Genomic DNA, 17,941 nt, shown 5'->3' with positions numbered 1-17,941 from the left:
ATAAGCATATTGCTTTTAGTGCCAATAAAATATCAGACATATGTATTCACTGTAAACTGTCTTTAACTTTATTTTATAGCCAGAAAGAAGAAAAGAACCAACAAACAAAACATAAAAAAGAAAAATAAACAAAATAAAACACAGTGTAATGTTTTATGACACAGAGTAGGAAGCAGAGTAGGACTGTTGTGAAACGTGCTGCCATTACTATAAATCTATTCAATTTTAAACCAGAGGCATGTGGCAACTTTTATAGAAAGGTAAGCAGAGATTATTTGTGCACGTAGTGAATGCACTTTAGAGGGAGGGGGCACTCTAAAGACTCTTCCTTTTGACTTCTGTGCAGCTATGCTGTCTTGCCTCGAGGGCCTTGAGCAGAACTGAAGTGAGACTGGTATGTAGGTAATACAGCTGATGTTTTGCTTTTAAAATAAAAAAAAGAAAATGGAGTTGGCTGTTTGTGGGCAATTTGATCAGAGACAGTAACCAAGACCCAAGTTGAGATGTTTGCTGACTGAGGACAAATGTGTTGCATTTAGAGCTGTAATCAGAGAAAAGGATTCTCACATATGTTTGTTTATGATCAAACGTGCTACATCGTGGCCATGCTGATATAATCTTTTGTGGATTTAGTTCTGCAATCACACAGGTCCTGGGTATAAAAATAGGCATATTTTTCGAATAGCTTCATCCCACATATATAAATGCTGTTTTAGTCAGATTTGAAAATTCTTAGTTGTTATGGGTTTTTAGAAACAGTGATATCAACACATCTCCATTGTTGTATTACAGAACAGGCTTGTGTCTTATCTCAGCGTTATCCCTGCGTTTTCTTTACTTCAAAGGTGGTCCACTTCTTACCAGGGGTATATCCTTATGCTAAGTTATCCTTCAATCCTAAACTACTCTGGAGCAGGTTATGTTTGCCATTAGCGCTCAACAGATATCCAATTACCACCTACTGACCAATCATTTCTCTGGAAAACAGCATAGCTCTGTGCATGGATAGTACGAGGGACTGAATTTTATAATAACATCTGAAGACTTTGTTTGTTACCAATGAGCATCAATAATAACTATGTAGATTCCTAAATCTTATTGTTTTATAAAAAAATATTACATCTCAGAACAGAATAGTCTATGTTTGTATGTTCTTTTTATATATATTTTTTTTCTCTCGGAGCAGTCTTTATGATACACTTCTTATTTTGGTACGTCTGTTAACTTAAAGTGGACAGCTGGCTTTTATGGCAGATTTTCTTCCCATTTTCAAATAGGCAAAACATATTCATAAGCAACTCTTTCCCAGTCTTACTGACTTTTAAAGAACACGCACATTTATATAGTATATTTAAGACTGAACTAAAGTAAACTAAACTGAACTTAATCTTTGCTCTTACAGAACACACACTCACACTGCTGCTTTGTCTGCAGCGGCTGTGTTACTTTTGTTTTTTATTATGTGTTTAACCTCTTCAGCTTTTTGCAACATTGTGGTTTTATCGTCCTTTGTAAATTCACCAACAGTGCTGCTGGGACAGTTTTTCATGTGAACCTGTCTGGTTATTAGCTTACCAAGTTAACCTTGCAAGTTGGGAACCAACTTCATGTCACTGCTTCTCATTATTGGAGATGTTAGGGTTAGTAAATCTAATTATATTATTATTATCATTATTATTATTATTATTATTATTATTAGTTTTGGTGATTCTCCTACTCAAATCTTTTAGTACATGTTCTGCCTTTTATAACTTAAATCGGATATTATAGTTGTAAGCTGCCCTAGAGCTCCCTCTAGTGGCTGCTTTGGGTTCGGTTACTTTGGGAAAGGAAAAAAATGAGAACGTGAAGAAGAAATAAAAGATGGCGGAAAGTGATACCGTAATGTTATCGTTCTAAGCTGATACGGACCTTAAAATGTTGTTGCCTTGGACAAGATATGTCTGTAAGTATGAGTGTCGATAAAATAATTATTCTTTTGTTTTGTGTAAAAATGGTACGATAATTTGTACATTTGAAAGTTTTATCTTGTTAGCTTGCAGTAAGAGGGTAACAAGCTAGTTTACAATGTTAGTTAGCTAATACAGTATTTTGTACTTTCAGTTTTACGATGGTCAAAGAGAAGGCAATGGTCAGAGGCCATTCTTCAATAAATCAGCGCAAAAAGGAAAATAAGTCTGGTTATTGGAGCATCGTTATCTCGCTGTCTAGCTGGTGAAACTAAGAGACTCAGGGCGAGGACAGCATAGTAAAAAGACATTAGCGCAGCGGGCACAACCACGAGGAGCTATTTTCAGCACATCAGTTATGAGTCTACGGTCAGGAAAGCAATATCAACTGGATCTTCCAGAAGAGGAAGAAACACCAGACCAAAGAGAAACAAAACAAGTGCACAACGCAGAGGATATGGAGAACAAGGATAATGCTAGCAACGCAGACACACAGGCGGAGTCTAGACGCTCGCGTACGTCCAAGCGTTCATCCACAAGTTCTGCAGCACTTAAAGCACGAGCAAAAGCAGAGGCTGCACGTGCACAGCTGGCGTATTCAGAAAGAGAAGCAGCTATAATGAAACAAAAAACTGAACTTGAGGCAAATTTACATGTTTTGAGCTGTCAAAAGGCTGTTGCAGTTGCAGAAGCAGAGGTTGCAGTTTATGAAGAAGAGGAGGAGGGACTCTCAAAGAGTGAACTGCGCTATCCATTGGTGGGACCACCCGCCAGTCCAAAACAACGCACAGCAGAGTATGTACAAAAACACTCAGATATTTGCCTTGAAGGATTCAAATTAAAAGTAGATCCACTTGCCTGTCACAAAGCTGCGCGTGAACAATGCGAAATGGCTATGAATGCAGATATAGACAATGACTGCTCACACAGTGCTCAAAAGGCTAATGTTAAAGTGGAACTCCAAACACAACAGAGAGAGAGACTGGATTCCCCCAAACCTTATCCGTACAACACTCTTCAAACATCAACAGAGACACAGGGTGTCCAGGATATTACAAGGTACCTGACACGGAGGGAAATGTTAAGTACTGGACTTTTGCAGTTTGATGACCACCCAGAAAACTACTGGGCGTGGAAGGCATCATTTCAAAGTGCTATTAAAGACTTGCACGTTACAGCTCAAGAGGAGCTAGATTTAATGGTCAAATGGCTTGGAGTGGAGTCTGGTCACCAGGCCAAAAGAATCCGATCAGTCCATGTCTTTAATCCAGCTGCAGCTCTCAACCTTGTGTGGCAAAGACTCGAGGAATGTTATGGATCTCCAGAAGTGGTAGAAAATGCACTGTTAAAAAAGATTGAACAGTTTCCCAAACTAAACAACAGAGACAACACAAAGTTAAGAGAGCTGGGTGACGTTCTGCAGGAAATAGAATGTGCAAAAGATGGAGGATATCTACCAGGCCTCTCATATTTGGACACAGCTCGCGGAGTCAACCCCATTGTGGAAAAGTTACCATATGGACTGCAGGAAAAATGGATTGCAACAGGAGCAAAGTACAAAGAAGAACATAAAGTTGTTTTCCCCCCTTTCAGTGTCTTTTCAAAGTTTGTAAGACAACAAGCCAAAATAAGAAACGACCCAAGCTTTGTCATCACACCTCCTGCCGACACAAGCTTCAAGAAGGAGAAAAGCTTCAGAGGCAGTAACAGGCAAGTGATTAGTGTACACAAAACGGACATTCCTACAGACACTAGTTCACCTCAAAATAGTTACAGCAAGCCTATAGAAAGCCCTGACAAGGTATGCCCAATACATAAGAAGCCTCACCCTCTTAAAAGGTGCAAGAGTTTTAGAGCAAAGCCCATAGATGAGCGCAAGTCATTTTTAAAAGAGAACAGAATCTGTTTTAAATGCTGTGGCTCTACTCAACATTTAGCAAGGGACTGCAGGGCTCAAATAAAATGCATGGACTGTGGTAGCGACAGGCATTTAGCAGTGCTACATCCAGGTCCACCCCCTGCTCCAGCTGAGAGCTCTGGAGCTGATAAAGATGATGGCGGGGAGACACAGGATAGTGCAAATGCCTCAGTTGTTTCCAAATGCACAGAAGTCTGTGGTGATGAAGATAGCCCACATTCATGCTCAAAAATAAGTCCTGTGTTAGTCTATCCAGAAGGCGAAAAAGAACAGGCTAGAAAGATGTATGCAGTGCTTGATGAACAAAGTAACAAGTCACTAGCTAAGTCGCAGTTTTTTGAGCTCTTTAATATTAAGACACGCTCAGAGACTTACAAGCTCAGAACATGCTCAGGACTGTCAGATAATGTCGGCAGAACAGCAGTAAACTTCATGATTGAGTCAATGGATGGTAAAGTAAAGCTCCCACTCCCAAACCTGATTGAATGTGACATGATTCCAGACGACAGGAGAGAGATTCCCTCTCCACAAGTGGCCATGAAGTTCTCACACTTACAGAAGATAGCTGAAAAAGTACCTCCTGTAGAAGAACAAGTACCTATTCTGTTGCTTTTGGGAAGAGACATTATACAGGTACACAAAGTCAGAGAGAGAATCAATGGGCCACACAATACACCTTATGCACAGCGTTTGGATTTAGGCTGGGTTATAGTTGGAGAAGCCTGCATGGGGAAGACGCATAAGCCCCCTAGTGTGAGTGTTCTCAAAACACATATTCTCCAGAATGGCCGTGCTTCTTACCTCTGCCCATGTCCTAACACGTTTCAAATCAAAGACCAGTTAAACACCACACCTAACCCCAAAAAGGACAGGGGAAACACAAACACCAATCAACTGGGAGAAACTGTTTTTGACAGGACAAAAGATGATGACAAACCAGCACTGTCAGTAGAGGACAAAGACTTCATTGACATCATGGAGAAGGAGGTGTATCAAAATGAATGTAACAGCTGGGTGGCGCCTTTGCCATTCCGCTCTCCAAGACCAGAGCTTCCGAGTAACAGAGAGCAAGCATTCAAGCGCCTCCAATCTCTCAGAAAGACATTAGACCGGAACCCTGAAATGAAAAGACAATATATCGAATTCATTCAAAACATGCTGGACAATGACCATGCAGAAGTCGCTCCACCTTTGGACTCAAACAAAGAACACTGGTACTTGCCATCCTTCGGTGTGTACCACCCACAAAAACCTAATCAGCTGAGAGTAGTCTTTGACTCAAGTGCAGAATTTGAAGGACAGTCCCTTAACAAAGTCTTATTAAGTGGACCCGACCTAAATAACACACTGCTGGGTGTCCTTATGCGTTTTAGGAAAGAGCCTGTAGCATTTTCAGCTGATGTGCAACAAATGTTTTATTGTTTTGAAGTGAGAGAGGATCATAGGGATTATCTGAGATTCCTTTGGTATAAAGATAATGATCCCGACCAAGGTATTTGTGACTATAGAATGAGGGTTCATGTTTTTGGGAATAGCCCTTCCCCAGCTGTGGCTATTTATTGTATGAGGCGTGCTGCAGTCGAGGGAGAAGAAAAGCACAGACATGATGCAAAGCAGTTTGTAATGAGACATTTTTACGTTGATGATGGTCTCGCATCCACAGCAACAGTGGAAGAAGCTGTTGAGACACTCACAAGCGCTCAAAAGATGCTGGCACAGTCAAACTTAAGGCTACATAAAATAGCCTCTAATGACCACAAAGTAGTGGAAGCGTTTCCTGCTGCCGAGAGAGCCAAGGATCTAAAAGACTTGGATTTAGAGTTGGACGACATACCCCTGCAAAGGAGCTTGGGGGTACTGTGGAATCTTAAAAAGGACTGTTTTACCTTTCACGTCACCACTGAACAAAAGCCGTTCACCAGGAGAGGTGTCTTGGCCACTGTTAACAGTCTGTATGACCCGCTGGGTTTCGTGTCACCCATCACAATGCAGGGAAAAGCTCTTCTCCGTGAATTGACCTCAGAGCAAAAGGACTGGGATGAATCACTTCCTGCAGAAAAAGAAGATGAATGGAGCAGATGGAGAAGCTCATTGAAGGATCTTGAGCGGCTTCAGATACCGAGGTGCTACCTCTCGTTCTCCCAGGCCATTGCTGTGAAAAAAGAACTGTGCATATTTTCAGATGCCTCCACCATGGCCATAGGAGCAGTGGCATATCTGAGAGCTATTGATGGTGAAGGTCAGTGGCACACAGGTTTCATCATGGGCAAGTCCAAAGTAGCCCCAAGACCCGCCCACACTGTTCCTAGATTGGAGTTATGTGCAGCAGTGTTAGCTGTAGAGATGTACGAACTCATTAGAGATGAGATTGACATTGAAGCAGACACTGTCAGATTTTTCACAGACAGTAAAATTGTTCTTGGTTACATACACAACAACACAAAGAGGTTCTACACTTACGTGGCTAACCGAGTGATTAGAATCAGAAAGACTACACATCCAGCACAGTGGTTTTACATAGCCACTAGTGACAATCCAGCAGACACAGCCACTAGACCAATTGCAGCTTCTGCATTGGCTTCTACAAACTGGTTTAGTGGTCCTTCCTTTTTGACACAACACGACATAGAGAAGTCTCACTGTGATAGTTTCACACTGATCGATCCTGACACAGATGCAGAGATCAGACCTGATATAACAAGTTTTGTTACCAAAGCCTCAGTAACACAGCTAGAGCCATGCCGTTTTGAAAGATTCTCTCATTGGATGAGATTGTGTCACACTATTGCATCACTAAAGCGTGTGGCAGTATCATTCAAGAAAACAAACACAGAAGGTAAAGGCTGGAAGTGTTTCAGTGAAACTAACACCACAGATGAAGTGTCTAAAGCAGCAAAGTTCATCATTCACACAGTACAAAGTGAAACGTTCAAAGAAGAGTACAGATGCATAAAAGAAAATCTGCCACTTCCAAAACAAAGCTGTCTTCAAAGGTTAAATCCAGTTATTGATGAAGATGGGCTCCTCAGACTAGGAGGTCGATTGGCACCTGCTAACCTAACAAAAGATGAGAAACACCCACTCATTATCCCAAATGCTCATCATATAGCCATCCTTCTTATTAGATACTATCATGAGAAGGTAGCGCATCAGGGGCGTCACCTAACAGAAGGAACGCTCAGAGGTGCTGGATTTTGGATTATTGGCAGTAAACGGCTCGTCTCTTCTGTTATTTACAAGTGTGTTCTCTGTCGAAAGCTTCGAGGACAACTTCAGACCCAAAAGATGGCAGATTTACCTGTGGACAGGCTGACACCAACGCCACCGTTCACTAGTGTAGGACTGGATGTCTTTGGACCCTGGACGGTCACCACACGTCGCACCAGAGGAGGGAGTGCAGACAGTAAACGCTGGGCTGTGCTTTTCACCTGCATGTCCACGAGAGCTGTGCACATTGAGCTCATTGAAACAATGTCAACATCCAGCTTCATCAATGCGCTGAGGAGATTTTTCTGCATCCGTGGACCTGCTCAAATACTCAGATCTGATAGAGGTACAAATTTTGTTGGAGCATGCAATGAGTTGCAAATTGATCACAAGGACACAGAACTAAACTCATACCTGCAAGAGAAAGGATGCACATGGCTGTTTAATCCCCCACACTCGTCACACATGGGTGGCTCGTGGGAGAGACTTATTGGAGTAGCAAGGCGCATCCTAGATGGTATTCTGTTGAAAGCCGTACATGTCCAACTAACGCATGAAGTGTTAAGTACATTCATGGCAGAAGTAATGGCAATAATGAATGCAAGACCACTTGTACCAGTCTCAACAGATCCAGACAAACCAAACCTTCTCACTCCAGCAATGCTCCTTACACAAAAGGTCAATGCATTATCTGCACCAACAGGAAGCTTTGGACCGCCAGACCTCTACTCAAAGCAATGGAAGCAAGTACAGTGTTTGGCAGACTCTTTTTGGAAACAGTGGAAAAGTGAATATCTTTCAACACTACAGCAAAGGAGAAAATGGACTGATGATAAAACAAACATAAAAGTTGGTGATGTTGTGTTATTGAAAGATGCTCTCGCACACAGAAATGACTGGTCCATGGGAAAAGTTGTAAGAACATTTGAGAGCAAGGACAATAAGGTTCGAAAAGCAGAAGTAAAGACTGTGAAAGATGGAAATGAAAAAGTGTTTTTGAGACCCATCGCTGATATGGTTTTGCTTTTATCAAGTGATAAATAAGTGTTTGAAATAGCCCTAAACTGTTCAAAATGTTTATTAGAAAAGTTTGTTCTAGTGGCACAATTATATTGTACCAGGCGGGGAGTGTTCTGCCTTTTATAACTTAAATCGGATATTATAGTTGTAAGCTGCCCTAGAGCTCCCTCTAGTGGCTGCTTTGGGTTCGGTTACTTTGGGAAAGGAAAAAAATGAGAACGTGAAGAAGAAATAAAAGATGGCGGAAAGTGATACCGTAATGTTATCGTTCTAAGCTGATACGGACCTTAAAATGTTGTTGCCTTGGACAAGATATGTCTGTAAGTATGAGTGTCGATAAAATAATTATTCTTTTGTTTTGTGTAAAAATGGTACGATAATTTGTACATTTGAAAGTTTTATCTTGTTAGCTTGCAGTAAGAGGGTAACAAGCTAGTTTACAATGTTAGTTAGCTAATACAGTATTTTGTACTTTCAGTTTTACGATGGTCAAAGAGAAGGCAATGGTCAGAGGCCATTCTTCAATAAATCAGCGCAAAAAGGAAAATAAGTCTGGTTATTGGAGCATCGTTATCTCGCTGTCTAGCTGGTGAAACTAAGAGACTCAGGGCGAGGACAGCATAGTACAAATAAATGTATGTTAGTATGCTAATACATAAAAGTATAAAGTAAACATCACTAATAAATAGGGATGGGTACCGGTGTCCGGTGCCATCATGGCACCGGTTCTGACAAAAACGGTAGTAACCAGACCGAAAAGCAGCGCACATTTCGGTGCTTTATTTCGGTGCTTTTTTTTCCTGAGCTGTGATACACTTCTAGCCAATCATTTTACGTTTCCGAGGATAGTAGGCGGGGCCAGGTACGTACGTTCTGTTAGAGCAGAGCTACAGATTAGAAATGCCCAAGGCTAAGCGGTCAAAAGTCTGGCTGTACTTCACAGCAAAATATGCAAACTCAGCAGCAACAAGTGCTTTAAGCTGATACTGTGATACTGTGCAAAGGAGGTAACACCTCAAATCCGATGAAACACCTGGCGACGCATAGCGGGTTTTTTTAAAAGCCGAGAAATGCACCGTATTTGATGGCAGCAGCAGCCGTTCTTCTCTGTTGTTCGCGTGTAATTTACGTTGAGTAGGCTAACCACGTTATTACATTAATGCATGTAAGGTGAACTAGCAAACATCATCATAGCTACATGCGGCTGTCTTCTTGTTTGATGGCAGACACTCCCTTCACCCTGGCCAAAAAGGCTAAAATGACCAAAGAAAAAGAGGGAAACAGCTAAACATGAGAGGTTTTTGGACAAAGTTTGTATTTTTTCCATTGTTTAAGCACTGCTTCCAGCTAAGAGTGATACCATATATGCCCCATAGCTGCAGAAAAGTCTAACATTGTTATCTTTTTACATAAAACCAGCTGAATATGAGAGGTTTTTGGACCAATTTTGTGTTCTCCATTCTTTAAGCACCGGTTTGAGCACCGTTTGAGCACCGGCACCGTTTCAAAAGTACCGATTTGGCACCGGTATCGGATAAAACCTAAACGATACCCATCCCTACTAATAAATAAATATTAAACGATTAAAAGTATTGAACGCAGCATTATTCTCTCTTTGTTGCCTCTTTCATAGTGAAGTGAAACACTGCTGGTTGAAGGCAACAACTTCTTTGAAAGTTCTTTTTAAAGGTTTAGCATTGCTTTAAGTGCAGAAAGAAGCCACACAGGAAAACGCCCCTGCTCATTGCTTTTACATTTGTCACGTGCCGACACAGTCAGCAGCACGGCATCATGGAGGTCAGAGCTATGTGCATCAAATTATGTAAGTACCACGTCTATTTCCACATAAAAACTAAACTTCAGTAGTTATGAGATGCTATGATACCTTTGCCAGCAGCTGTGGGAGCCAACAAGAGTTTTTTTGTAAACTCTATTTTCTTTTTTGTCTCCTTAGTGATCCTGCTGTGTACACATTACCAGGAAGTTGGTGTGTATCATACATTTGCTTGTTGATATGAACGATGTTTACTATTTTCTGCTTCGGGGAGCAGACAATGTATGAAAAGTATGGAAAATATATGTTCTGTGGTGTTTCTAGTGAACCTGCACATTTGGTACATGTAATCAGTCGGAGTCATGAGTCACTTCTTCAGTTAATTTGCTTTCATTTACTCAAGTGTTATTTTTTTCATTGTTTAACCACAGCAGTTTTAGTACAAGTCTAAACTGTACCTTTCTTTTTTTTCTTTTCCACAGATGCAGTTTCTCTTCGTATCGTTCCAAACAGATTGCAGTTCTTTGAATATGAATCAGTGATATTTTACTGTGAGGATGCTGTTTACTGGGAAGTTGTGCATAATTCCAAAGGGAAAATAAACTCATGCAGTCACAACAACCAGGGAAAAGCAGGATCATTGTGCATAATAAAAAGTGTGTATCCAGATGACGGTGGAGAGCGCTGGTGTGAGACTAAAGGAGCAAACAGAAGCGACAGCATCAACATTACTGTTACTGGTAAGTTTGCACCGGGACAACATTTTGTTTCAAACTTAGTTTAAATAAATTTCAATAAATCTCAGATTCTTGTCATTCAGCTGGATCTGTGGTCCTGGAGAGTCCTGCTGTTCCTGTGATGCAGGGTGAAGCTGTGACTCTTCGCTGCAAAAACAAAACTGCTTCCTCCAACTTCACCTCTAATTTTTATAAAGATGGAGCTCATGTTCACAGCAGCTCCACAGGAGACATGACAATCCACAGAGTTTCAAAGTCAGATGAGGGACTTTACACATGCAACATCTCAGGAGGTGGACAGTCACCGGAGAGCTGGCTCAGTGTCACAGGTAAGACCCTGAAGAGGTCATATCTTTTTTTCTTTCTTTTTTAATGGCAGTACTATTACAACTGCATCACTTTGTAATTCTAAGCTAAGTCATGTGCCAGTATGGTATCTTTTGTGTTACATTTTAATATAAGGTTGGTGCAGACGTGTGATGTAATTGAAATGTAGACACATTTTCAATCATTGATTTTTAAGCAAAGCCGTTGTATCTTTTCGTGTTTTAGAAATATTATGAAATATAAAAAAATAAATATTATGAAATGTGCAAAATATACCTTCTGATATTATCAAATGTGAAGTAAGGTTTGTGGGTTGTTGTTTTTTTCAGTTTTGAATGCAGATATGTCAAATTTTAAACAGTGTTGCACTATAAAGAAGTATAAATGAAAATTTAGGGTTGTTTATGTTCCCCTGTTTATGTTTTAACTCTTTAACATTCAACAACTCATTCAGAAAGTCTCAACAAGATGCCATGTGCCACATCTTGGATCATTGCCACTATTTCATTGAGTGCTCTGTTGTTGGTGGTGGGACTGCATCACTTTGGTAAATGTCGCCAGGGCGGAGGTAAAAAAAAAAAGAAAAAGAAAAACATTTCACATAATTTTGTGTTCATGGGTTTTGGTTTGCTACAAGCAATGCAGTTCTGTTCATTCAGAAGTATATTATTTTAAGCACTAGAAAGACGGAATCACTGCAGTGTAACAATTGCTACATAGAAAATGTGCTAATTTAAAGTTTATTCAAAAAAAAGTTTTTTGTTTTTTTTTGTTGTTTATTTTTTTGTTTTTCCCCTCTTCTACTGCAGTGTCACTCTGTCAGTCAACAAAGGTAGATGATTCTCGCTCATTCGAGGATCAAACAGGTAAGAAAACAAACACTGTTTCAATATTATTGTAATAGTAATAGTAAAACACTGGTTTAATATCTAGAATAAAACTGAAATTTCCTATTAGAGGTTTGTATTAAGGAATTAAAGTGACTTAAGCTAAATTCACATGGGGCAACCTAAATGATTTAGAAATAGTCGTTGCATGTTCTTTTTTCCCCCAGTTTCAACAGAAGCCAGTACAGTGAATGCAGTGAAAGAAACACATGCTGTTGTAAGAAAAAACAGAGGTAATTTATGCTGTATCTTTTGTTTGTTTTCTTTTCTATGCTTGTGTTTTCTCTCTTAATATTTATTTTCTTGTGTGGTAATGTCTGGATCTAATTTATTTATTAATTCATTTTGGACAATATCTATTTTTTTATGGCTATATAATGATACATTTTTGTTTACTTTCTTCTGTTTCAGCATCACTCTGTCTGTCAGCAAAGGAATATAGTTTGATCGAGGATCAAACAGGTCAGAACACACAATGTTTTTAGTATTATTGTATAAAGAAATAAAAACTTACTCAGTGAAACCAATTCAGGGATTACCACCACAGCGGGCAGCAACCTATTAAATGTACAGTCACCTGAACAACAGAAGTACTGAACTCTCAGTGTACCCAGCTTCTCCTGAAATGCTGTAAAATCCTGCAGAAAGCCGTATGTTACAGTGTCCTTTCCCACCAACTAATCCAACTCACCACCAGGTGGTGATCAGTTGAGAGCTCAGCTCTTTCTCTCATTACCCACGTTTCCAGACAATACAGACCCAAACCTGATCATATGACTGAAAAACTGATCATGAGTCTCGACCTGGATCTGCAAATTATGAAATCCCTTATGCTAGAGCATGGTGTTTTTTTATGGGCAAACTGTGATTTGCACAGAAGTTCATGAACAAAACACCACTCTGGTTCAGAGTGAGTCACAGTCATGCCTCTCCAGATCTCACTGCCCACACAAGAACTGATGTCTCTCAGTAGGACAATAGAATTGCCAGGTGGAGAAGCAACTTCAAGAAGGTACTGAAACAACAAGACACCCTCTGATAATCAGTAAGGCAGAAGGATAAAAAGAATACTCTGCTCTCCACATTGCCTTTCACTGAAGACAACTACATAGTGGAACAGAGGAACAGAGCCAAGCACATCTTTCAGGAGACTGGTTACAAACCCCAAACTGTGCATTGACACACTAGTTCAGGCTCTTTCACCACCAGAGAGTTGAAATTCCATGGCCCCTTAGCCATGGACCACCAGGGGCACTGCCCTTTACCGCCTCCCAACATAAATTACACCCGATCCCTAAGACATCCCCTACAGGTGGTGTGCCATTTGGGCTAATGAATTTTCTTCTCATCAAAGTGGAACTGCCAGGCAAATAGAAAGCAGAAACGCCATTAGAGATTCACCTTTTTTGTTAGCAGAGGGCCCTGTTAGCAGCACCTTGCATATAGCGAAATAAATGTTTTATGAAATAAACATTTTGGCTAACAACTGATTTAATTCCATGTGTTGCTGAAGCAGACCTGGGACCCATCACAAGGATGCCCTCAACATGTATCAGCCAACCTGTATCAGCAGATCCCTTCTATTCTATAATTTCATAGGTAAGAATGGCAATAATAGTTCCTGATTTGTCACATTCAGATAATGTGCAATGGTCAGTAAATACTAATAAATATAGATAACGAATATATCTATCTATCTATCTATCTATCTATCTATCTATATATATATATATATATATATATATATATATATATATATATATATATATATATATATATACACACAGTGGAACCCCGACGTGTGAAATTAATTAGTTCCCGAGGGTCTTTCCTAAGTTTTCGTGATGGGCAGAAATATTGCCATTAAGTGCCTTCGTAACTTGAATTTTTTGATATATGGGAAATTCGTAAGCTGGGATTCCACTGTATATCTTTGTGAGGTTTCATCCTTTCAGAAGTCATGTGTAAAATGATCCTATCATAATACAAATGCAGAATTAATGCTTGACCCACCAGAGACAATAAGAACGCTAATGTTTCAGGTCAAATATATTCATTCTGTTTTTAACCCTAAAGTTAAACATTGGTGTGTAATATGCACCAAAGCAATTTCTTTCCATCATTAAAAGTAAAGAAAGAAAATAAATGTATAAAATATTCTTTTTTGTAATTTCTGTGTGTCCTACAGGTTGCTGAGAGAGCTGAATAAAGACATAATTTCAACTAACAGAGAGTAAAAACAACCCAGAATTATACTGTATTGTTTTTTTGTAACTGAAGAAGTTGTACACATTGTACACTGAGTTTGGTTTGCATGTCTATAAACTGTTATAGCTTGTGTGCATTCAGTTAAATAGACCCATGTGGTTCAAAGTACGTAGAACGTTCAGTTACCAAGACAGACACTGATCTGCTTTTCTCTACATTTACATCTAATTAAAGCTAACTTGTGGCTTCTGCTTTCTCTTTTCACATATGTATGAAGACTGTTACAAGAAAAGACTGGTTGCAGCTCACAGGCACTCACTGTGGTGAACTGCTAATCTGAGTGTTGCGTTGCCTTTTCTGAAATAGCTGTGTGGTCAGGAGTAAAATATGATTTTGTAGTTTGATATAAAGCATATCTTTAATTAAAGTGTGGTTTAGTACACAGACAGAATAAGTTGTAGCTTGTTTTGTCTTCCAGAACTGTGATAACCTCAGCTGTTCAATAAAGCCAAAGGTGAGACTATCTCCATGGCCAGTGTTAGACTGTGTCTGAAAACAAAATTTAGAAGCTGAAAGAGAGTTAATGAAACCATGAAAAGCCAAGAAAGGAATTTGATTTTGATGGTGGAAGGTGGTGCTCAGTTCCTCTGGGCCTGATCTTAAGTAATTACAGTAAACATTTGACAATCTGTTACTGTTAATTTACTGTTAGTTACTCTTAATTATTACATCACAATTTTCCACCCCCACATCATGATTGATTTTCACATGAAAAAAGGAAATAGCTCACAAAAGACCAGATTGGGTCATAATGAAAAAGCTTATATTTGACATATTGATGCTGTAGACAAAGGGAGTTAACAGAACTCAAAGTGACATTACAGAGATGCATTTCTTTAAAGTAGCAGCAGAAAATGAGAATATGTAAGTGAATTTAAAGGGTATCCAAAATGTGCCTGAGTAAATTTGCGATGTTTGCCGTGCTTAAAAAAACGCTTCCATTTCCATCATTTCAGTGCCAGTCTGCTACAATGACCAATATATTAACGGCCCTGTCATACTTTCCCTGTTGGTAGATGAGATGTTTTAAAATAGGTTTTTAATTTTTTTACAAATAATTTTTATTTGTAAATGTGGGGGTGGGATGCTAAGTAATTTGTTGTGTGCAAACTGGAATGGCTGGTTTAAAAAAACTAAAACTTTTTTAAAAAATTTAAATTAGACTGGATTATATTTTAAATGTATCAGTATTAAGAAGCTAACATGAACATGTGGGTGGTTTATGTTCCTTCTCTCATATCATTTTTTTTTTTCTTTTTATTCAAACCGTCATTTAGATTCTCAAAATGTGGACTTCTGGTCTGGGTCTGCCTCTTCTGGCTGTCAAATGGTGGAGCAAAGACACCAATCGTTTGACAGCCAAGAAAGATAGGTGTACTGTTACCATCATTCATTCACAGTCAACTTCCAGACAATATTGACCAGTGCATCTCACACTGCTGGGCTGTCTGTATGAGAACAAGAACCTTTGAACAAGAATCCAGTATTTTTAAAAGATTTTGCTTCCAGTTGCCCACAATTTGAAGCAAATCAACATCCCAGCCATTGTTATCTAAACATGAATGACCATCATCCACCTCTAAACGCCACATTGTTTCAGAAAGTGGGTGCAACCTCGGGCCCTCACTAACACTACCATATGTGGGTTTGCACTAGTACAGTTAGCATTACTGGAAACATCTGCCATGTCAATGTAACAGCCTGGAATGGTGCTGCCTATGACTCTTTCTTGGACAGCTTCCACTGTGATGGTTACTGGATCCTACTCAGGTGGGTTGGTTCTGTTCTCATATTGTTCCCCTGCCACTAAGAGAACACCTTGGATGGTTCAGTAGAGAGAGAGTTTATTCCCCCGGCTTCTATCTATATGGTGAGCTAAGGGTGTGAGTCTTTTCTTGGCTGTTTCTAAGACCTTAGGTTTAGACAGCTTTCTGTATTTCTTGTTGTTCTGCAGCTCTCATAGTTGTATTTGCAGTCTTACAAGCTGTAAAAATCCAAAACTACAGTATTGTAGCATCCCTCTGACAGAAGACAGAGACGATTGGTATTGTGTTTACTGGCTGTTTATTAATACCAGTAACACAGGCTACTGTAGACCATAGCCAATGCCAAAACAACAGGAAAACTAACTTGTAAACCAGTCCGTTACAGTATATTAGACAATGCCTCCAAGATATAAGTATGAAACTGTTTGCTTGATCCACCAGAAACAATTACCACCTGACCTCAGAAATGTCCATGCCAAAAGGTTGATTCTGTCCATTTTAACCCACTTTGGCACATCAGTATGAACAAACAGCATGTAAGATCGCTGATTACAGGAACCACCTGCGATTCAGCCTCAGATGCAGACAAAATGTCAGGGTTCCTGTGTCGTTGACCCCGTGTTTTCAGTTTAGTCATGTTCTACCTTTAGTTTCCATATATACACGTCCTGTTTTATTATGTCAGCCCTTTGTCAGTCTCTGTGCATTATGTTCTAGTTTCCTTCTGTTCACAGTCTTCTCATTGATGTTGTCATTGCCGTGTGTTCAGTTCAGTCAGCCATCTCCTGCTGTCTTCATTCGTAAATTACAATAAACACCCTTAATCCTCACCACTAGTCCTGCGTTTGGGTCCCTCTTCTCCACATCCACACAGCAACCCCTGACACAAAAGAGGATTACTCATAAAAGTCTAAAGGGCCTTGGTATGATTACCATAACCAGAATTAGCCTTTTGGAATTTATTCACCTGGATGACTGAACATGCATCATGACAAAAATTGAAACTGCAGTGAGTAGTGGTATGTAATATGCATCAAAATAATGGTTTCTACCCTTTTTAAACTTTTATTCTCCAATTCCTGCAACCTTACAGGTTACAAAGAGACTGAAGACAGTCACATCTGAGAGAGTGACCCAGATAACCCAGATCTTTTACATATTGTTTGTGTAACTGAACAAGCTGTGCATTTTCAGCTTCAGTGTGCATCTCTATAAGTTGATATAGCTTGTATATGTTCCATTGGGCACAGCTGGATGCCAGATCCACATCATAGTGAACACATATAAAATTCGAATGTTAACAAAAGCAGCCATCTGTCAGTTTATAGGCTGAACTTAAAACAACTTGTTCCATATGCTTTGTCCTACTACAAGTGTATGAATGCTGTTACAAGAAAAGAGCTTTAAAAAGGACTCACTGAGGTTGTCCACTAATCAGAAACATCAACTTTGTGGTCAACAGTGAAATATACCTGCATAGTCTGAGCATATCTCTGATTAAAGTGAGGTTTCGTACACATGTGCTTGAAAAAAAATGATTTTCTTACTTTACCCCTTTGTTGCTGTAAGTAATGACAAAACTTTTTGTACCTCACAACCCACACGAAAATATGTGTTCTGTGTTTGAGGGTCAAAAGCTTTGTCCATCAGTATAACTGGGCTGAAATATTGAAGGGTAGATGTAGTAGCGCAGAGGGTTTGGCAGCATGCGTACACATCACATTTGATAATGGTTATAAGGATATTCTCTGGGCCACAGGAAGTCCAAACATAATGTCCTCACCTAGATTTTAGAATCAGTACGATGGAATAGAATAGAATAGAATAGAATAAACCTTTATTATCCCACAAATGAGAAATTTTGGTGTTACACAGTTCTTATAGCAAAGGGAATATAAAGTCTAAAAGGAAGACACAAAGTGGTCCTGTATACATAAGCAACTAAAGTCCGTATATACAGGTAACAATGTACAGAAATGTATATAGAAAAATTGCACAGAGATAACTAGAAAATGCGCAGGGCTGCGTATAAAATGTACAATGAACAAACAAGCTGGTGAGTACGATGACCATGTTAAACTGTGTTAT

The 17,941-nt window shown here is 39.5% G+C and overlaps 3 protein-coding genes across 3 annotated transcripts in view; 2 read left to right on the top strand and 1 right to left on the bottom strand.

The window, feature by feature from the left end:
* Positions 1 to 17,941, bottom strand: part of LOC146673690 (butyrophilin subfamily 3 member A2-like) — a 348,925-nt gene that overhangs the window by 140,346 nt on the left and 190,638 nt on the right. The gene's annotated exons all lie outside the window — the stretch shown is intronic.
* LOC146673703 (uncharacterized) lies at positions 1,744 to 8,118 on the top strand. Its single transcript, XM_085400996.1, has 2 exons — positions 1,744 to 1,945; positions 2,104 to 8,118. Exon 2 carries the CDS (start codon positions 2,308 to 2,310, stop codon positions 8,116 to 8,118), a length of 5,811 nt encoding a protein of 1,936 aa, XP_085257122.1. The 5' UTR covers positions 1,744 to 1,945; positions 2,104 to 2,307.
* LOC146673702 (high affinity immunoglobulin epsilon receptor subunit alpha-like) lies at positions 9,886 to 12,999 on the top strand. The gene is made up of 9 exons (XM_085400995.1): positions 9,886 to 9,915; positions 10,036 to 10,081; positions 10,351 to 10,608; positions 10,689 to 10,953; positions 11,376 to 11,500; positions 11,742 to 11,798; positions 11,987 to 12,052; positions 12,231 to 12,281; positions 12,920 to 12,999. Exons 1-9 carry the CDS (start codon positions 9,886 to 9,888, stop codon positions 12,997 to 12,999), a joined length of 978 nt encoding a protein of 325 aa, XP_085257121.1.

The sequence above is a fragment of the Rhamphochromis longiceps genome, linkage group LG3 (assembly GCF_057381845.1).
Source record: "Rhamphochromis longiceps isolate RC_006_pf linkage group LG3, R_longiceps_female_GT1.1, whole genome shotgun sequence".
NCBI classification, from domain to species: domain Eukaryota; kingdom Metazoa; phylum Chordata; class Actinopteri; order Cichliformes; family Cichlidae; genus Rhamphochromis; species Rhamphochromis longiceps.
The sequence above is the reverse complement of the archived record's forward strand: the minus strand, read 5'-3'. Positions and strand labels throughout refer to the sequence as shown.

Excerpts from the sequence above, each read along its gene's own strand:
- LOC146673703 (XM_085400996.1), top strand. The coding sequence starts at position 2,308 with ATGAGTCTACGGTCAGGAAAGCAATATCAACTGGATCTTCCAGAAGAG.
- LOC146673702 (XM_085400995.1), top strand. The coding sequence starts at position 9,886 with ATGGAGGTCAGAGCTATGTGCATCAAATTA. Across the intron at positions 9,916-10,035 it reads GAGCTATGTGCATCAAATTA|TTTGTCTCCTTAGTGATCCT; the intron begins TGTAAGTACCAC and ends TCTATTTTCTTT. Across the intron at positions 11,501-11,741 it reads TAAATGTCGCCAGGGCGGAG|TGTCACTCTGTCAGTCAACA; the intron begins GTAAAAAAAAAA and ends CTTCTACTGCAG.